This window comes from Nicotiana sylvestris, chromosome 2 (assembly GCF_000393655.2).
Source record: "Nicotiana sylvestris chromosome 2, ASM39365v2, whole genome shotgun sequence".
NCBI classification, from domain to species: Eukaryota; Viridiplantae; Streptophyta; class Magnoliopsida; order Solanales; family Solanaceae; genus Nicotiana; species Nicotiana sylvestris.
In genome coordinates, this window is record NC_091058.1 from 163,662,583 (window position 1) to 163,684,694 (window position 22,112).

The 22,112-nt window shown below is 35.9% G+C and overlaps 1 protein-coding gene across 1 annotated transcript; it reads left to right on the forward strand.

Annotated features, from left to right (window-relative positions):
* Nucleotides 1–723: 723 nt before the first annotated feature.
* On the forward strand, nucleotides 724–7,022 carry LOC104247047 (WD repeat-containing protein 55). The gene is made up of 15 exons (XM_009802981.2): nucleotides 724–909; nucleotides 1,041–1,073; nucleotides 1,200–1,264; nucleotides 1,839–1,926; nucleotides 2,036–2,108; nucleotides 2,964–3,070; nucleotides 3,973–4,015; nucleotides 4,118–4,174; nucleotides 4,512–4,588; nucleotides 4,671–4,719; nucleotides 4,849–4,895; nucleotides 4,989–5,062; nucleotides 5,281–5,336; nucleotides 5,453–5,573; nucleotides 6,525–7,022. The coding sequence occupies exons 1-15, from the start codon at nucleotides 806–808 to the stop codon at nucleotides 6,593–6,595; spliced, it is 1,065 nt and encodes a 354-aa protein (XP_009801283.1). The 5' UTR covers nucleotides 724–805; the 3' UTR covers nucleotides 6,596–7,022.
* Nucleotides 7,023–22,112: the final 15,090 nt, after the last annotated feature.

Genomic DNA, 22,112 nt, shown 5'->3' on the forward strand with positions numbered 1-22,112 from the left:
CTATTTAGGGTGGGGGTAGGGGTGGGTTGGTGGGGTTGGTAGGGATGGGGAATAAGTGGAGTAGGTTTACAACTTGTTTGGATGGTTGTAACCTATTGTATCGTATCACATTGTTACTTTAAATACGATGTTTGTTTTGGTTGTTACTTAAATTTTATTGTATCATATCGTTAAATCCATTGTAACATAACGATGAAATGTGTTACTTTATTTAACGACCGATTTGGTGTGGTTGCGTCATTATCTAGTATTTTTCTCTCATCTCATCCTTCACTATTATTAAATTAATTTTATTTTATTATTTACCCTACATTTTTATATAATAAGTTTACCCCGTATTATAATTTTTCTTTATAATATTGCAAATTTATTCTTCATATTGCTGGTGCATAATATCATGAAACAACGACAAACGATACAATCAATCTAAACATTGTATTCGTCAAACGATACACTACAAGACAAGACAATACAATACAATACAATACAATACATTATGTAATGATGTGTAACAACCATCCAAACAAGCTGTTAAGTTTTGAAAAAATATTTTCCTTTTTTTGATTAGGGAAAATATTTTTCTCCAATTGAAAAAAATAAGTTAATGAGAAAAATATTTTCCAAAATACTTAAACCAACTAAACATTACAAAATCAAAAAAGAAAAACAAAAAGAAACGAAAAAAAAAATTATGCTTTTCTCTAACATTATTTTATCCGTTCCAAACAACCATGTACTAGGGTTTAAGCTTCAACGTCGATTTTTAGTTTCCTAAAACCCTTGTGAAGTTGGGTCCGGCAAAATCATGGCTGCTGTGGAGATAGACCTGGGGAAGCTTCCATTTGACATTGATTTTCATCCATCGGATCACCTCGTTGCTGCTGGTCTCATCTCCGGTGACCTCCTCTTGTATGTTCACGTCACTAACTCTCTGCTCTAAAACCCAACAAGTTTGTAATTGAGTTTTAGTTGATTAAATTAATTGGTTTTGGGTTGCGCCAAACAATGAATGTTTACTGAAATTTATCTGTCTCCTGCAGGTATCGTTACATTGCTGATTCTCCAGCCCAAAAGTATTTATAAAAGTCCCCCTTTTTTTTTCTCTTCTTATCTTCTTTCAGTTCATTGTTGGATGGTTTTGGTTAATGGTTTATTCTGAATTGTGCAAATGTTTTTTTTTTTGGTTTGTTCAATAATAGGTTGTTAGAAGTTAAAGCTCATAGTGAATCATGTAGAGCTGTTCGGTTTATCAACGAGGGCCGTGGTAATTTATTTATACATACCCTGCTGGTCCTTTTTTAGTTTGTAATTCGAATATGTGTTCTTTTTCTTGTTGGTTAAAGTATTTACTCGCCGATGACTCAGAGGTGGATCCAGGATTTGAACATTATGAGTTCTGGATTGTCTCATAACTGGATTTTAGGACAGTGACTTCAAGTGCTTTTAATTTATCTTATGAATTTAATTTATCATACATATTTAGTGGATTTCTTAGCACATATTCAGGGTTTGAGCTAAAGCTACTAGGCTCTCCTGAACCCATATCTCAAAGCCTAAACTCGCCCTGCAACAACTTGTGCAAATTGACACCCTTTATCAGTTGGACAACCAACACTAAAATGAAGTAGGAACTCTCATTTTCCAGCACCTGTACTTTGACTTTTGTAAACAGAGAACCAAGGTATTCAATTTTGGGTTTTTTTTGGGGGGGGGGGGGTGTGACTTGGGCCAGATTTTTATTTGGTTCTATTACTTCGATTACTTTCTTGTTCCGTTTGCTTCAATGTAGTGGTTACTGCTAATTTGATTGTTTCTGCTTAAACCGAATACGGGTACAGCAATTGTGACAGGATCTCCGGATTTTTCTATTCTTGCAACGGATGTTGAGACCGGTACCGAAATTGTTCGCCTGGAGAATTCCCATGAGTGAGTTCTATAACTTAAGTATTAGTGATGACATGTAATTGCGAGTTGGACATTTATTAAATATATTGCTCTTTAGACGTTCTCATAGAAAGGTCACTTTTGGATTCAGGGCTGCTGTTAATCGAATAGTTAATTTGACGGAGTCTACTATTGCTTCTGGAGACGATGAAGGATGCGTTAAGGTGAAATCAGTGTATTCAATTTTTTTCCCTAACCGAAGAAGGCTAAGTTAATTGAGGATTCTAAAAATATAAATGCTTTTTGGTTGTCTCTTCAAATTGGGAATTTTGAAGTTATTAGTAAAATAGTCAGCATTCTGTCATTCACTATTTAACTTGACTAATAACAGGAACAACAACAATAACTGCGCCTTAGTCCCAAACAAGTTGGGTTCGGCTATATGAATACTCGGACTATGTTATTCCATTTAAACTCATCTCATGTCAATATTATGCTAATACAAATAGAATCTCTTGACCAAGTGTAGCATCAAACCATACCGTACTTGTTAAGTTGTTTGCTTATCACACAATTTTAGATTGCTTGATTTACTATCGATATAAAGTAGCAATGGCTTCAAGGTGCAGACAAACTGGTCTGTTCACCACTGTTACTCTGAGTTGTGCTGTCAGCAACCTTGCGAACCTGGTGCATGGAATCATAAACTTTCTCTCTTTGAAAAGGAATTTTGAATAACAAAACATTCAAGTGTTCAAGCATCGATACCTTATTTTCTCAATACAGTGCATGTGTAAATACTGCTCCTTCACATTCCTTATTAAAAAATTTGGCTCCTTCATGTTCATGATCACTGTTTCGCTCTTACTTTTTTTATTCTTCTTTAATTCTGTGGCTGAGATATAAAGACAAATAAAAGAACAGATGTATGCCATAATGCTACTTATATTACAATTCAGAGCTTCATTGGTCTTTCTGAATGCCCTATCAAGATTGCAGTCAATAGTCCACATGCATAAATATTTGGCTTTAGCGGACTTGGGACTAACAGAAACTTGAATTATTAATCTATCTTGCAGGTATGGGATACCAGACAACGCATCTGCTGCAATTCTTTTAATGCACAGGAAGAATACATTTCAGACATTACTTTTGCAGCCGATCCCATGAAACTATTGGCAACAAGGTAATTAGTTCTCTCTCTCAAAAGCATGCATGCGCTCAGTGGTTGTAAACTGTAACTATTTTAGAGAGATCTTTAATTAAGTGAGGATGAGGCACTCAAAGCTTTCAGCCCCCCCCACCACCAAAAAAACAAACCACACACACACAAAAAAAAAAATCCTGTTTGACTTATCATCCTTACTAGGAGATGGCTAGATATGACTCTTTTGCTGGTTTTACCTTTGAATTTGAGTAGCTAGCATTTGTTGTATTTGTCATGTTTGTAATTAGTGGTAAGTAATACACTGGTACTAGATCTAACTCTTTACGTGCGAGGAGTAATGAGGATTTGCAAATCTTCTTTTGGTTCAGAAGATACCACGGAATTGACATTTTCTAAGGCGATGAAAAGGAAAGGCAGGATCCTTGCTGTTCTTTTGTTAAGTCTATTTTTGTGTACATTGATCTAATTTGCAGGCAGTTTTTTAGGATGGTTTTTGTTGCTCTGTCATCCTGGACATCTTTTTTACTACGTTTTTCTCAAAAGGTGAAAGGGGTTCGTGCCGTACTGTTCACTTGATGCAGTCATAATTTATTAAGATTTATTTGAATTGGTTACTCCTGGTTTATGTACAATGCCAGAATTAGAGTTCAAGTGCTCCATTATTTCTTTTCCCAGTGTTCTGCTATTTCCTTAACTGTAGGGCTTGTGTTCTAGATATTTTCTTTCAGCAAAATGTTTAACCACCAAAAATGTTAGAATGCCTTTTACGTCAGGAAAATGATTAACTTTCTCTTTATTCTGTTACGGTCGGGCTCATGTGCTGCTAACTTTGGCTCATCTTAAGCAGTTCATTCTCGTGAAGTTTAATTTAAGAAGTTCATTGTAATTATCTGAATTGCAAACTCTTCTCTTCTCTGTAGTGGCGATGGGACACTTATTGTATGCAATTTAAGGAGCAATAAGGTATTGTAATCCTTTTGGTTGCTCTTGAAATAAAAACTATACGTACTGACATTAGTTCTCATCACTTTAAAAATTGATACATATTCCATATCTCAATTTCAGATCCAAACTCGTTCTGAATTTTCTGAAGAAGAGCTGCTTTCGGTGGTGATTATGAAGGTAATAATTATTCTGTATGTAATTTGCCTTACACCTTCTCTTGTTGAGCTTTGAAGACAATGTCTCCATGTCTTTGAATATTGTATTGTACTTGATTATCTGCATCCGATTTGCTAGGGTCAATGTGATTGTAATTCTTTTCCTTTAAATCTCTTTTGGTCAACTTAATTCTTACTGTGTTGCGGTGATACTGTATGGGGACTCTAGAGGGTTTTTCATCTCTATATTGTTTCTTCTTTAGATTTTCTATTCAATTGTTATCCACAAAATACTGTCTCTAAGCATTCTTCACTCGCTTTTGGCGTATTACATTTATTTTTCCCATTGTTGTCTTCAGAATGGTAGAAAAGTAATTTGTGGTACTCAGTCTGGAACTCTGTTACTCTACTCATGGGGTTTTTTCAAGGATTGCAGGTATTTCTCCTATTTCTATTTCACCTCTTGAACTTCTTGTCAGGAGTTGATTCCAATATATTCCATTTCTTGTGATTTTCAGTGATCGCTTTATCGATCTATCACCGAACTCTATAGATGCATTACTGAAAGTAAGTGTCTACTGTAGTTTTTTTGATTAGGGTATCTACAGTAATTTCTTTTCCCGAGAATTTAAACTTGAACTTAGCTTTATAATCATACATGGAAAACTCAAAATGTTCTTTTTCCTTCTGGATAAGCTTGATGAAGATAGAGTAATAACTGGGTCAGAGAATGGAATTATCAGGTGAGAAAACTCTCTATGGTGGTACAAGACTTGATTTTATTTGACAAATAAAATTCAAATTTTTCCTTGAGACATTGCTTCTTTTTGGTGTAGTCTGGTTGGCATATTACCAAACAGGATTATTCAGCCAATTGCTGAGCATTCAGAATATCCTGTTGAGCGTCTTGGTATGATTTTAAGTTGAAAATTTGGAATTTTGTAGTTTATATTTGACACTGAATCTGTATATGTGCCCATGTAATGGAGTGTTTCATTGCCAGCAGCTTTATACTTCTATACTTCACATTTCTATTTGTTGGCTTTGCTTAGATATGCATCCTTCAATAATTTGTACTTATAAATTGTATTGACATTTTCCCATTCATGGTGCCTTATGATGTTGCAGCTTTTTCTCATGATAAAAAGTATCTTGGAAGTGCATCACACGACCAGTTACTGAAAGTCTGTAAATATCTCTGTATCCCCTGCAATATTTTCTTTGAAATTTTCAAGGAGATTGTGAATGTTAGGAAGTTGGACCACTAATGGTTCTACTGCTCCTTTTTCCTTTTACCTAGCTGTGGGATCTGAATGAGTTGCTGCAAGATTCTGCGGATGGTGAGAAGAATGATTCAGCTGCTGAAGACAGTGATACCGATGGGATGGATGTTGATGATAATGCTCCAAAATCTTCCAAAGGTATATATAATATTTCACATTCCTGAGTGGGGAAATTATGCTTTCATGTGTGGTAAAGGATATGACATTTGTGACTGGAAGATACAAGGTATAGGGGTCGAAGTTCCTGAGGTTCCCTACTTATTAATACGCGTTTAATTCCCAAAGCTTGTGTTTCGTCCCCTTGTCAAAGTTGTTTATATGGGCCACTTTCTTATAAGTTTCATGCCTTTTTCTTTTTGTTTCCTATAAACTAGAGTACTATATCTTAAAAATGTTCTTTATTTCGTGTTTTCTGGTGGGTTAGGGAACTGTCATGGATATTATTATCGTCATTAATGTATTCAAACAAGACATCCATGTCACGTTGTTTATGCTTATATTATCAATAAATATTAAAGGATTTTGAATGTGAAGGCATAATTGTACCTTTTCTAGTCTTTACTCTTTGGTAAGTGGATAGTCTAAGCTATTAAATTTATTAGTTCATTGATTGATGTCATTTTCAGTATTATTGTTCCATTGTTATTCTAGTTCTGACACATACCGGATGAGGAACTTATAGATGAGTTCCCTAACATTCGAGAAGTAGATTTTAGGGCTCCACTTTTTGTTTCTGTGAGTTTGAGAACACAGAAATGCTGCTCAATGTTGTTTGCTCTCTAACCACTTTGTAATGAACTCTGTTAACTCATAACTGGTCCTAGGAGCAACATAACTGCTATTCTTTCAATGATCTGTAAAAGGTCTTTTTTTTTATTTTTGGCGTAACTAAGGCTCGACCTTATTACTAGACTAATTGACTACAAAATGGTAGGTCTTTTTAGGTGCTTAGTGAATCACCTTGACACAATAAAAGTTACTCTCAACTGCCCCTCATATGTATCTCTTACCATGTTGTCTATCCCTCTACGTTATTAAAAAATATAATAGTCTATATCCTTCAACTTTTTACTTTTGCTCTTTCTGCAGGGAGCAAGAAGAAAAATGTAAATAAAGGGAAAGATCCTGTGATTTCGAGCGATTTCTTTTCAGATTTATGATTCAATGTCTCATTGGCCTTGGAAGGGCACAACCAATGGCTATTCAAGCAAAAATAGTTCATCAATTGTGTCATTTTGAGTGCTTCTTGTGTAGCTGTCACGTGAACTGGCCACTATGGATAGAAAAGAGGTATAAGTTAAAAATGATGCTCCCTCCCCTGCTCCAGTGTTTCCCCCCACATTAATTTGATGCTGAGGTCTCTGATGCTTCTGGAGGCGTGTATTATACAAGTTTTTGGAGAATCCAATGGTTAGCTTTAATTAATTTCTTTGAGAAATGTTGATGCGATAAGTTTTAATTCTGTTGATAGGCTTATGTAGTATTGGTGCATTGATCTTTGGAGGAATCAATATATCCATCCATGTAATGGAATATTTAGTCCCTGTAGAAAGAGAGTTTTTATCTATTGACCTCTGTTTGACTGTATCTCTGCTGAAGTTTCTTTTTTGGTACATTGGAAAAGACTAAATAAACTTGTTAAAATCTTTCATAAGCTACATTGCTCAACAATAGCCCTAAGAGGGTCATACTAGATGTGCTCATCGTCAATAAGCTTGACAGCAAAATAAGCTTGACAGCAAGTAGACAGTTTGTTTCCACTTCCAAATCTTTGTATCCCAGGTCTTTTTTCCAGCTTTATTCCTTGTTTGATACTCCTTAATTTTGTAACAAGGCTTGTAGTAGGCTTTAACTTATCTGAGAATCCTGGCATCCATTTACCATGGTGAAATTGGTCATCTCGAAAAATTCCTCCAAAAGTAGCATCTTTAGTGCTACTTAGGTACCAGGACCAAAACATTTTCAATAGAATTCTTAATGTTATCAGCCGAAATAAACTAAAAAGAAAGGCAAAATACATAGTTTACCCATCAAATTTGTACTGAAATCTCTGTTACACCTTTTTTTCACGGGTAATCTTTTGCATACCCAACCTTTTAAAAGTGTGTTGAAAATACACCTTTTTTGATTATGTGTCACTCGTGTGTTTTACACATATAAGAGGCGAGTGGACAATTAAAATTCTGTGTCTAAAGGCTCATTTTGACAGCACTTGCCCAACCTTTTCATATTTTCATTTTTTAAAATCCTTTTCTTCATTTTTTAGGATAAAAAATTCACCATTCTTTTCCGTTACTGCACCATCGCCTTCTTCTACCGCCATACCACCAAATATTTTTGCCAAGATTTAAAGGAGGATAAAAAGAAATCAGAGTTTCATATTCAACGTAGGAATCGCTGAATGACGGTGTCACGATTGAGCTACCTGGGTGGTCAAATGCTGAAGGGAAAACTCGTGAAGTTCTTCATATGTGTTTCGTGAGAATTTGTAGGTTCTAATTGGGTCTGTGGAGTTTCTTCCATTTCAGCCATTGATGGGTTGGGAATTTTGGGTTTTTGAGTTCTTTCTTGTTCTTACTGTTGCTGGTGTAAGCAATTTTGGTACCCAAACTATATAATCGATTGGTTAATTTGAAAGAGGGAAGATACAAATACAAGGATTTTAGGGAAAACATTTAATTGGTAGTGTTGACAGAAATTCAATGTTCTCCTAATAATTTGAAAAGTAAATTTAAAATTAAAGGTTCATAGTTGCTAGTACAAAATTACTCGCTTTGGGTGGTGGGTGGAGGGGCGAGGTGGGGGGGGGGGGGCAGCCATGGTTGCTAAACTTGGGGAAAGATGAAGAAGATGGATATAATTGAAGTCAATAACACGTGTCACATTACTATTAATGCGTGAATACACTTGATGAGAAAAAACTGATCAAGTACTGAAGATGTGTGTTTTAGACACACTTTTAAAATGTTGAGTATATAAAAAGTTTTCCGTGAAAAAAATGTGTGTAGCAGGTATTTCTGTGCAAGTTTGATGGGTAAACTATGTATTTTGCCGAAAAGAAATGAAACATTCATCTTAAAATAAATATAGTTACTCCTAATGAATCAGAGTTGACATGCTGAAAGCAGAAGCAGCACGTTTCTCTTTTCCCTACGGTTATGTTCCTTTTTCAGTGTCATTTTTTGATGCTAAGTCATTAGTTACATGGGTATCGTTACCTTTGGTTCTGCACTTATTTTAGTTACCGTTATACTCGGAAACATTCCCACAATTAGATAGGTAATTAGTGAAATTCTCCGCGTTTCGTGCGGTTGTACTCAGATAATTTTATAAATAATAATTTTAGAGACTTCTGAAGTGTCACGTTAAATTCTCTTGCATTTTATTACGGCTAAATGCTATTTATAAATTATATATATATATTGATTATACACTTTTAAAATTTCAATCAAATTCATATATGAAAATATTGGAGAAGAGAAGATGAGAAAAAGTATTTAGAGACTTCTGAAGTGTCACGTTAAATTCTCTTGCATTTCATTACGGCTAAATGCTATTTATAAATAATATATTTTATTTATTATAATATAATAATATAATAATAATAGTAGTTATAAATTTTGTATTTACTCTTGCATTTTAATGAGGATAAAACTTTGCATCACTTGTTTGACCTGCAATAAAAATCTCAGCTTCAATACAAGTTGGGGTTATATATATCAATATTTTAGATGAATCACAAGAAGAAAATTACCCTAGGTAATAGACGTATATAGAAAACAAAATGAAGATAATAAATTTTTTCCTTGAAATAGAGTACTCTAAAATTCAAATGCAAGAAAAGATGAAACGACAATAATTTTCTTAGAGTATATCCACTTTTCCACGATAGCTACATCAAGGTTTTATTCAAATTGAAAAATATGTTCTCACAATTCCATAGATATATATATCATATAAAATTATGTTACCGCGTACGATGCTATTGCAAAAAAGGAGAAAAAGAAGAGGATTAATTAATTATAGAGAGTATTAACTCAATGTATAAGCACTATCTTGGCGCAGTCTTTACATCTCCAAATCGCCACAACTTATCTCTTCATTATGCAACTGCTCGTAATAACAATTATATATCCAGAACCTAAGTATTTAAAGCAAAACCTAAAAAATTCTTAAAATAGAGCAAAAGATAAAAAGCATCCCCGATAACAAAAAGCACATAATTGTACAACTTTACTTTATTCCAAAGCACCAAAAATCCATACCTTTCCAAAGAACTCATAGAAGTGTTTGCTATACTAACCTCCATTCCTAAATTTGCATTTGTTGGCTGGTAATAGGGCCGAATATATAAGCCAAATAAGCACAAAACATCATATGTTAATATATCAATTAATAAGCAATTATAGGGGAGAAGGAAGTATTGAAACTGTAGAGTAAGGTTTCAGAAGTTGACTTTTGGAGTTTTTAAACTGAATGGTTTAAACGGTAGAGTACTTATATATATATATATATATATATATATATATATATATATATATATATATATATAGATTGGATTAGAAACCGCAACTTCACTTCTTATTACATGTGAAATTGCGCAAAGATAAGGAATTGTTTCGTGAATCATATCACATTATATTACTACGTATATAGGTTAAATTCTTTTTATATAATATATATAAAATATATTAAATATCTTTAACGAAATCTTTGGCTTTCCGGTTCACAATAAGTGATTGATTTGCTTTTTCATTTTGGTTCAAAATAAAAGTCCAGTTATGTAATCAAGAAAGAATTCAATTTGTTTTTACAAAATAACCCCTATGTACATATCCCTAAAAAGTTTTCTTACTCCTCACATTAAATGTTTAATTAGGGGTAGTTTAGTCATAGTAGGGTATTTTTGTATAAAATTTAGTATTTTCTTAATGGACGTGCTAAAAGCAAATTGCTCACTTATTGTGAACAGGAAATAGTAACTATTTTTAACCTATCCATTGTAAAAAATAAAAGAATTACGCAGCTTAAGTTTCATAAGTTGGCAGCTAGGAGCATTGGAGCTTGTTCTGCTTCTTATCCCTGCATTTAATATTACGACTGCGTAACTGGCAGGGTGAACACAATAAAGAGTTTGTTAGCTAGTCACTCACTTCCCCTCCCACTACTTTTACTCGGTGCTGACTTTGGTTAATCGTATCTTTTGATTAGGTATTGATTTTTTTATGAAATCAGAATCCACAGGTTTGATTTTATGTGATACCATTCCACGGAAAAAAATTGAAACCGTTGAATAAAAAGATTAGTCATAAAGAATGTAATCACCAAAGAGTGTAATAGGATATAAAAGATCCCTCCACCATTAATCAAAGGTCTCGAGTCCTAAAGATTAAATAAAGTTCTAGTAGGGAGTGTTCCCCTTTGATGGACCTTAGGTGGCATCAAATATTTCAAGTGAAAATCTCTCTATATATATATATAAAGGAGGGAATAGATAAGGTGACTTTACACCTCTCTTTGACTAATGATAATAAGCAAAATCTGGGTGATTTAGCTATTGTTTATGCTTCTGCTTGATGATATTCCAATGATATATTGTGATTAATTGATGAATTATGGGCTTTAATAGTGAATTGTATACATTTCAGGTAAAGAAGCGTATATTACGTAAATCAAATATGATTGGAACCATTTTGGAGCAATAAATGAAAAAGGTACAAATGATGTTATCAAACCCCTCGGAATTAATTATGGTGGAAGAACAAGAAAAGAATCAAGAATATGGGACAACTGGACTAGCGCGGTCAGGTGCGCGGCCGCGCTAGTCCAGATTTCGGGAAAGGTTGTTTAAAGGGGTAAAATTGGAATTTCTTCTTAATCCCACTCAATTTACATAAAGCAAGAACTCCATTATTGGAGTTAAGGAGATTGGAAGATCTGATTTTTAGAGAGAGAAGGAGGAGGAAACTCATCTTCAACTATCAAAAATCAATAGGAACATCAACTTGGAGCAAAGATTGAAAGAGTTTTTCTAAACCTTCTCCTAGTATTTACGTATATTATGTTTAAAGATTTTTATTGTTGTTATTTGTATAATTATGAGTAGCTAAAAACTTAAATATTCTTGGGTCATGGATGTTAGATAATTATGTTATTTGAAGCTTAGATTGAAGATCTTGAATCTATCGTTATGGGTTGTTTATTTGATTCTGCTTCTAATTATTTTACTGCGTAGCTAACAGTGAAATATTATTTACGAATCTTGAGTTAAACTTGAAAAAGGAAATTCTTGATTGCATATAGAATCAAATAGAGCAAGATCCGAATCCTGGGCATCGGGTGAAAGATTTGCAATTAAGATAGACATATACTTAATTGCCTTGTTTGGTTGAAAAATAGGAGTTGTAAATGCATTCTTGCTAATATTAATACCATAGACATATAGGTATTAGTTTAACTTGAATAGATGCATAAGAACTCGAAAGATTCTTATGAATATTATTAACCCTATAATCAATAACCCGGATAATTCAATTAATTAATCTAAAGCTAAAATAGTAGCATAATTTCTAGCAAGTCCATGACCCGGGAATATATTTATCCAAATTGTTATAAACATATTGTGAAATTGGTGTAGTAATTTTGTGTTGAATTATTGTGCAATTATTAAGTACGTTGTAAATTGGTTCTTTATATATTTTGTGATAATTTAACTTGAATTGATAATTGTTTGAGTCTACATCAGTCGATAAGTTGATCACAATTCCTCGTGGGAACGATACTCTACTTACTACTATATTACTTGTCGATCGCGTGCACTTGCGTGAGTGTTTTGGTCGCAACAAGTTTTTGGCGCCGTTGCTGGGGAAGTTAAAATTAGCTACTTGACTGTTTTAAGATTTTATTAGCTGTTAATAAAAACCTAAATTTTCCATCTACTTTGTTTGTGTTGCGCAGGCTCTTCTCTTGAATGCGGAGGAGTAGAAGCACAAACAACCTCTTCCCTTTTGATCCTGAAATTGAACGAACAATTCATAGAACAAGGAAGGAGTGGGAAGCTAGAAACAAAACAGAAAGAGAGTTGGACATTCAAGTTCAACCACAGCCAACAGTGATGGCAGGTAATCAAGAACGTGCGGTGATAGAAGCAGCAAGGCCAAACCTTGCTAATATGACTCAGGCCATTGTGAAGCCTGAAATCACCGGCCACTTTGAGCTTAAACAGTACATGGTGCAGCTGATACACTCCACTGGGCAATATGTTGGTCTATCTCATGAAGACCCACAAAGGCACATTCAAATTTTTTTGGAAATAACGGATACTTACAATTATTCAAATGTTTCTAAGGATTATGTCAGGCTGACCTTATTTCCCTTTTCATTATTAAGGGATGATATAGAATGGTTGCAAAAAGAGCCAGCTAATTCAATCCACAATTGGGATGATTTAGCAAAGAAATTCCTAATCAAGTTTTTCCCCACCAAAAAGACAAAGTTTTTGCGGAGTCAGATTCTTGGGTTTCAACAACGGGATGGTGAAACTCTTCGCCAAGCTTGGGAAAGATACAAGAAACTACTTCGGGATTGTCCTCATCATTGTCAAACTGATGAAGTATTGGGCCATACTTTTGTTGATGGATTAGACGAAACTTCCAAAATGAATCTTGATTCAGCTTGTGGAGGTAGTTGCATGGCAAAACCATACAGTGAAATACAACTTCTGCTGAATAACTTTACTGCTAATGATCATAATTGGAAAGGTGAAGGAGAACCAAGGAGAGCAATGAAACAGAAAGTAGGGTTACTTGAATTGGATGACATTTCCGCCATGAGAGCAGATTTAGCAAAATTGGCAAATCAAATGACCAGAATGACAATGGGACCATCACCACCAATGCAGCAGGTTCAACAAATGTCAGTTTGTTGTGAAATGTGTGGTGACAATCACACAAGTGACATGTGCCCCGTGAATCCTGAATCTATTTATTATGTGGGGCAACAAAGCAGAGGTCCGATGAACCAACAGGCACAATATGGGAACACTTACAATGCAAATTGGAGGAATCATACTAATTTCTCTTGGGGTGGAAATCAATCAAATCAGAATCAATATAGACCCCAAGAAAATTTTAATCAACCTCAAAGGCTGCCACAACAAGCAGAAGAAAGTACAAATGAATTGCTGAAAAAATTGTTGCAAGACAATCAACAACTCAGAACGGACTTTAGAAATCTTGAAAGACAATTGGGACAACTAGCTGCAAATCAAAATACTAGACCTGCAGGTGTTCTTCCAAGTGATACAGAGAAAAATCCGCAAGTTAGTGCAATTACACTTAGAACTGGAAGGGAATTAGCAGAAGTTCCAAAGAAGAGAAAAGACAAGCCTGTACCTGAGGGTGAATTGATTCCCAAAGCAACATAGGAAGTAAGGAGAGATGATACAATTTCAGCATCTATGAATGTTTCAAGGCCACCACCACCTTTTCCACAAAGATTGCAGAAAAAGAATGACGATCACATGTTCAACAAATTTCTCTCTATGTTGAGTCAGATTCAATTGAATATTCCGTTGGTAGATGTGATTCGTGATATTCCAAAATATGCCAAATACATAAAAGACATTTTGGCTAACAAGAGGAGACTGACTAAATTTGAAACAGTTGCACTTACTGAAGAGTGCACTTCAAGGGTCCAAAATAAACTTCCTCAAAAGCTTAAGGACCCTGGCAGCTTTACTATCCCTGTAAGAATAGGCAATGTTGATGTAGGCCATGCACTTTGTGATTTAGGAGCAAGCATAAATTTGATGTCATTGTCTTTGTACAAACAATTGGGTTTGGGAGCTCCAAAACCCACCACAGTGATGTTGCAACTAGCAGACAGGCCCATAGCTTACCCGGAAGGGGTGATAGAAGATGTGCTACTGAAAATTGGGAAATTTATTTTCCCAGTTGATTTCATTATCTTGGATTTTCAGGCCGATGAAAAAGTTCCTATTATATTGGGAAGACCTCTCTTGGCTACAGGTGATGCTATAATTAAAGTAAGAGAAGGAAAAATGATCATGAGAGTTGACAACGAAGAAGCTGTTTTTAATGTATATAAAGCAATTCAACTTCCTTAGCAGTATGAAGAATTGTCTATGATATCTATCATGGAGATTGATGAACAACTTGTTACCTCAAGTGTATATTTGCAGGATTCTTTAGAAAAAGAAATTTTGTTGCTTGAAAGTTTGGAGCTTAATGATGAGGTTGAGGAGATGAAATATACTTTGAATGCAACCTGTGAATATATAAAAGGTTTTAATCCCTTTGAACCTTTAAACAGGCCAGATGGTCCTCCTCAGAAGCCCTCAGTTGAAGAAGCTCCCAAATTGGAATTAAAGCCTTTACCTTCTCACCTTCATTATGCTTATTTGGGTAGTTCTGAAACGTTACCTGTTATTATTTCTACTGACTTGTCTGAATTGTAGGAGGAGAAATTGTTAAGAGTACTACGTGAGCATAAAATAGCAATTGGGTGGACAATGGCTGACATAAGAGGTATTAGTCCAGCTTTTTGCATGCACAAAATTCTCATGGAGGAAGGACACAAGCCAAGCATAGAACAACAACGCCGCCTAAATCCGAACATGAAAGAGGTGGTAAGAAAAGAAGTGATTAAATGGCTTGATGCATGTATTGTATTTCCAATATCTGATAGCAAATGGGTAAGTCCAGTCCAATGTGTTCTAAAGAAAGGAGGAATGACCGTAGTGACAAATGAAAATAATGATTTGATTCCCATTAGAACTGTTACTGGGTGGAGGATTTGCATAGATTATAGAAAATTGAATAATGCCACCCGAAAAGACCATTTTCCCCTTCCCTTCATTGACCAAATGCTTGATAGATTAGCCGGGCAAGAATACTATTGTTTTTTGGATGGCTACTCGGGATATAATCAAATTGTTATAGCCCCAGAAGACCAAGAAAAGACCACATTTACATGCCTCTATGGGACATATTGTCACACCTCCTTTTTGCACGCCCCGCCCCGAAGGGTAAAAATGCGCGAGGGGAGTTTTTCCAATTTAAGTGACAATATTCGAAATGGGATTATTTATTTAATTCAGAGTCGCCACTTGGGAAAGGTTTGGCTTTTGGTGTCCCAAGTCACCGGTTTATCTTGAATCCCAAATCGAGGAAATTTTCGACTTTTCCAAATGAAGTCTGCGAACCAGAAATTCTAAGTAAGGAATTCTGTTGACCCGAGGGAAGGTGTTAGGCACCCTCGAATCCCGTGGTTCTAGCACGGTCGCTTAAATTGTTATAATGGCTAAATATCTGATTTAAATACATGTTACGACTTACGTGCTTTTATTAAGTTTAAACTGCTTTTATTATTATCATTTATTTTTATAGAATTGCAACGTCGTGAAAATGCATCTCGAACCACGTCACAATCAATGCACCCGTGATTGTCTATACATTTGACTCCGTTGAGATTTGGATTTGGGTCACATCAATGTGCACCCGAATTTAAGAATGTAATTTAATTAAGTCGCTCCTAAAGAGTCTAACGTGTTATTGTCTTTGGAGAAGGCAGGGAAATTCACTAGGCCGCCCAACTCCACATTCTAAATGTTTACTATGATTAATTATTGAGGGCCCCGCAATGTGTATCTTTCTTTGAACGAGGCTCATCTCATCATTTTAAGAGAGATATCCTAAAGTGGCTACATTTCTATTATGTTTGTCTTTAAAATAGAAAGGGAAAAGGTATGTGCTAATTTACTTGCATGCTTTTTAGCCGAATCCGGATTCCCTGCCAATTATTTGGTTCATTTGGTTAGTCGTTTGCAAGATGAAGAACGCCGTACCTCGTGGAACCCGTTTTCAATTTAATGAAAATTACATACAAGCTGATGAAATGCCATGACTACTCCAAACATTTCTTGAGTTGAATTCAACTAAACTTCTTTAGGCTAAATTGAAGGAATTGGCTACTAGACATTGTTACTAATAGGATTCGAACGTGATCCTATGTACTGCCTAACGGTCCTGATAAAAGGACTAAAATGAAACAGAAACAACATTGTATAAGGTTGGGGTATACATACCCTGTATTAACAAACAACTACAAAATAAAACACAGAGGACTAGAACTCAATCGAGCATCAGTTAACATATCCTTTCATACTATCGAATTATAAACTAATCAATTATACAAACCCATTACTATACCATGAATATTACAACAAATACTTAAACTTCTTCAATATCTTTCATTTCATGCTTTCAAACTGTTTCAGTTACACCAATATGGGGCTCGAAATGTGTACCTGGAAAGTGCTTACAATTGAAGAAGCAGGGAAAGTCAGTAGAGCAGGAGTAGAAGATAGCAACAATAGCAACCAACACAGCAGTAACAACAATCCGAGCAGAATAACCCAAACAACAACTCAATGATGCAGTACCCAAGGCTCAAGTAAAAGAATGAAGCCGAGTTGGAATCCAAGAAAATTCCAATGTCATTCCAAACAGGTAAACAGAGGGATCCGATACAGATAAGAAAAAGCACAAGCTGCTGATTTCCCAATACTTCAAGACAAAGACCCTTGGTCTGACTGAACCAATAGCAGACTAGAGCTAGTGTTCAAACAAAGAAAAATGAAGAGAAAAACAGTGTTTTCAACTTCAATCAAAGGAACCAGCAATCTTTTCTATCTTCCCCTGGTTTCTGAACTCTCTTTGATTTCAGAATTAATCTCTTTCTAATTTTCAGAATTTCTCTCGCCCAGTTTCAAAACTAAAACCCTTCCCTTTCTATTGCCTGATTGAATCTTAAAACCAGAAGTTGTTTTCTTTCCCCCTCCCTTAGTTTCAGTCTCTCTGTATGCCTTACTTCTCTTATTTTTTCTATGTATCTATGCTTTCTCAATCCCTCCAAATCCAGTCTGATCCCTACTAATGGAAGTTCTGCCTCCTTTTATCCTAAACTCAGGCCACTTTCAACAGCCTGTAAAGCCATCAGAAACCCCCCTCCATGTGGTCTGTCCTCTTTTCAGTTTCCACTCAACTATTTAAGTATAAACCCTCCCATGATATTCCCTGACAAACCCTTTTAATTACCTTATTAAACTAAAAGCAGACATGGGCAGCAGGAATATAACCTGACAGCACATGCTGTCAAGTTATTCTTCATCTCAAAAGGGCCTTTATGCACATGTTGTGCACAAATGCACGTGCCACCAATTCAGATTGCAGCTAACAATCCAATCTTTTCATTTTCAGATTCAAATACAACAACTATAAGTAGCCATACTTGATTCTTACTTTGATTCAAACAAAGTTCCAGCAGGTAATAGATCAAATTGTTACCATTCGAACAACTGAAATTAATTGACGACATATGTCGACTCGACTATACTAATCATAACATGTACAATCGAAAGCTATGATCAGAACATCTAACAGTATTAAACACATGATTCGAATTGTACTGACTAAACAAAAAATTGTACTGGGGAATCGATTAATCAGTCAAATTTAAAGTTCAATTGATTGCACAGCACATACACATATACACATTATTAGTGAATAGAGGAAAGACTCGATCAAACACAGAGGTTCAGGCAAGGCGGACAGGATACAGTCGACCAACAATTCAGAAATAAAATCAACTAACATTTTGGGGCAATAAACAAACATTCAATTACAACAAGACTCATGAACTGATAGAAAAGAACACAAAAATACCTGAAATCTTGAAAATCAGCAAACCCTAGCTCGGATTCGAATTGATCTTTCTTAGGGTTGAACGGACTTTAATCGAAGTGTTCTCAAATGAGAAACACTTCGATTAAGGTCCATTAGACCCCAAACACTTGGCTCAAACAGACACAGATCAGTCACGAAGAACCCTAGGGCTCCTAAAAGCAGATCTGGGATTTATGTTTCCCTGGTTAGATTCGGACCAAACCAAGCATGGTTTGGTCACGAGGGGGTCCGGGGACTGTCTGGTGTGAAACTGGGGTCAATCGGTGTAAGTCAGGTTCCGACTCGAATCTTCAAATGAAGATTCGAGAAGGTGGGAGGGGATTCGAGCTAAGTGGCTGGTGGATTTGGGTTCAAGATGGTGAGGTGCATCTATGGTGTTAAGGTGAGGGCCACCGACATTCATGCCGCCGGGTTTTTGGTGAAGGGAAATGGGGGCGGCTAGGGTTCCGGGGTTTGTGGTGAGGACAATGAAAGGTAGGGGGGTCTGGCTAGGGGCGTGGGGTAAAGGAATGGGATTATATAGTAAGTGAGTGGTCGATTCCTGGCCTTCGGATGGAGTGAGATGAAGGGTCAGGATCTTTTAGCTGGTAAGGAACGGTGTTGTTTCAACCTAAAGGGGGTTGGGTTGGTCCGGGTGGAATGGGTCGGGTTTGTTCGTGGGTATGGGGAATGCGATCTTGGCCGTTGATCATTCTGAGATCAACGGCCCAGATCAGACCAGATCAAAACGACGTCGTTTGGACGCTCTTGAGGTCAGCTGGTCTGGACCGGGGCAAGCACATGCTTTGGGCTCGTTTTGGGCCTCGAATTTTGAATGGGAACAAGCCCAAACCTGATTTCAGGCCAATTTTGCACTCTTTTTTCTTTTATTTTTTTCATTTTTTTTAAAACAAAACCTAATTAAACAAAATTAAACTCCATTAATTAAACACTTAATACAATTATTCACGCATATTAAAATGTTAAAAGTAGGTAAAATTAAACAAGGCAACAATTAGGACAAAATGCATGTTTTATGATTTTCCATTTAATAACCGGATTACGGTTCAAACTACGCATGACACACATTTTTTGTATTTTGTTTTAATAAAAAATAAAAATGGGCAAAATCATAAATAATTAACAACATGCCACGTAAAAATCCAAAAATTGTACAGCAAGACCAATTGCTATTATTTTTGTTTCTTTTGGAGTGATTGTCGCGTAAAACAAAAATCACGTGCTCACAGCTGCCCCTCTTTGTTCGGAAACACGAAGAGTTTTCGTGCAAAGATAAAGTGAGCGGATATGAGCGATTTTTGCCTATTGGACTACTCCGTGTGAAGCATGTTTTGAAAGATCTGACCGAATCTTTGCTTCAAAGATTTCCTACATATCCTGGGCTAAACAGGAATCAGGTCAATGTAGTTCGGGAAGCTTTGGTAGCTGGGACTACCATGGGACTGCAATTCTTGCCGTTACTGCTGTTGCCGCTGCTATTGCTGCTTACCGACTCCCTTATTACAAACAAAGGAAAATTGAAACTGTACCAACTACGTATGCATGTCAGCCGCTAGTTACAAGATTCCTATCTATGATCCTTTGGCGACTTGATCTTGGGTCTTAGCTGATTCTGCTTGTAGACTCCGATCTGAATCTTGATGCTTGCAAGTTGTAGGTGCCTATTTATTTCTGCGACACTGAGTAAGACGGGGTTGGTACAACTCGGGACCTTGATCAAACCTTTGAACGATCCGCCCTTCGCCTTTCCGAATATCTCGGCACATCTTCTTTTTGTCTTTTTCTTCTTTTATTCTGAGTTGAGACTCATCTTGTGGGTCGTCTCCACCCATGTGTCTCGAGGTCAGATCTGCGGGGAAAAACAAACGAACGAAATTTTCTGCCCCAGTTCTACTAGGAAAACTTCGTGAGTTAGTTACCGGGAAGTTTACAAAGTTAATGAAGGTATTGGACCACAAAATGCAACTTCGGGATTGGATCACTAATATTGCCATAAGGTAAAAATGCTCAGTTCAGGGTTGGAGCCCTAATACTGACTAGCTGGGGAGAAGTTCAGTTTAGAGTTGAAACCCTAATACTGACTAACTGGGGAAAAATTCAGTTTAGGGTTAGGGCCCTAATACTGACTGAATGGAAAAGTTCAGTTTAGGGTTTAAAACCCTAATACTGACAGACTGGAAAAAGTTCAGTTTAGGGTTTAAAACCCTAATGCTGACTAACTAGAAAAGTTCAGTTCAGGATTTAAAACCCAAATGTTGGCTAAAGGAAAAGATCAGTTTAGGGTTTAAAACCCTAATACTGACTGGATGGAAAAAGTTCAGTTTAGGGTTTAAAACTCTAATGCTAACTAAATGGAAAAAGTTCAGTTTAGGGTTTAAAACCCTAATACTGACTGGATGGAAAAAGTTCAGTTTAGGGTTTAAAACCCTAATGCTGACTGAATGGAAAAAGTTCAGTTTAGGGTTTAAAACACTAATGCTGACTAAAGGAAAGAGTTCAGTTTAGGGTTTAAAACCCTAATGCTGACTGAATGGAAAAAGTTCAGTTTAGGGTTTAAAACCCTAATGCTGACTAAAGGAAAGAGTTCAGTTTAGGGTTTAAAACCCTAATGCTGACTGAATGGAAAAAGTTCAGTTTAGGGTTTAAAACCCTAATGCTGACTAAAGGAAAGAGTTCAGTTTAGGGTTTAAAACCCTAATGCTGACTGAATGGAAAAAGTTCAGTTTAGGGTTTAAAACCTTAATGCTGACTAAAGGAAAGAGTTCAGTTTAGGGTTTAAAACCCTAATGCTGACTAAAGGGAAAGTTCAGTTTAAGGTTTAAAACCCTAATGCTGACTAAAGGAAAGAGTTCAGTTTAGGGTTTAAAACCCTAATGCAGACTAAAGGGAAAGTTCAGTTTAGGGTTTAAAACCCTAATGCTGACTGAATGGAAAAAGTTCAGTTTAGGGTCTAAAACCCTAATGCTGACTAAAGGAAAGAGTTCAGTTTAGGGTATAAAACCATAATGCTGACTGAATGGAAAAAGTTCAGTTTAGGGTTTAAAACCTTAATGCTGACTAAAGGAAAGAGTTCAGTTTAGGGTTTAAAACCCTAATGCTGACTAAAGGGAAAGTTCAGTTTAAGGTTTAAAACCCTAATGCTGACTAAATGAAAGAGTTCAGTTTAGGGTTTAAAACCCTAATGCTGACTAAAGGGAAAGTTCAGTTTAGGGTTTAAAACCCTAATACTGACTAAATGGAAAAAGTTCAGTTTAGGGTTTAAAACCCTAATACTGACTGGATGGAAAAAGTTCAGTTTAGGGTTTAAAACCCTAATGCTGACTGAATGGAAAAAGTTCAGTTTAGGGTTTAAAACACTAATGCTGACTAAAGGAAAGAGTTCAGTTTAGGGTTTAAAACCCTAATGCTGAGTGAATGGAAAAAGTTCAGTTTAGGGTTTAAAACCCTAATGCTGACTAAAGGAAAGAGTTCAGTTTAGGGTTTAAAACCCTAATGCTGACTGAATGGAAAAAGTTCAGTTTAGGGTTTAAAACCCTAATGCTGACTACAAGAAAAGTTCAGTTTAGGGTTTAAAACCCTAATACTGACTGAATGAAAAAGTTCAGTTTAGGGTTTAAAACCCTAATGCTGACTGAAGGGAAAGTTCAGTTTAGGGTTTAAAACCCTAATGCTGACTAAAGGAAAGAGTTCAGTTTAGGGTTTAAAACCCTAATGCTGACTGAAGGAAAGAGTTCAGTTTAGGGTTTAAAACCCTAATGCTGACTGAATGGAAAAAGTTCAGTTTAGGGTTTAAAACCCTAATGCTGACTACAAGAAAAGTTCAGTTTAGGGTTTAAAACCCTAATACTGACTGAATGAAAAAGTTCAGTTTAGGGTTTAAAACCCTAATGCTGACTGAAAGGGAAAGTTC

What these genes read in the sequence shown, in the direction of transcription:
- LOC104247047 (XM_009802981.2), top strand. Translation starts at nt 806, where the DNA reads ATGGCTGCTGTGGAGATAGACCTGGGGAAGCTTCCATTTGACATTGAT. An exon ending in ATCTCCGGTGACCTCCTCTT is followed by an intron (nt 910 to 1,040) that starts GTATGTTCACGT and finishes TGTCTCCTGCAG; the next exon opens with GTATCGTTACATTGCTGATT. An exon ending in TTTCGGTGGTGATTATGAAG is followed by an intron (nt 4,175 to 4,511) that starts GTAATAATTATT and finishes TGTTGTCTTCAG; the next exon opens with AATGGTAGAAAAGTAATTTG.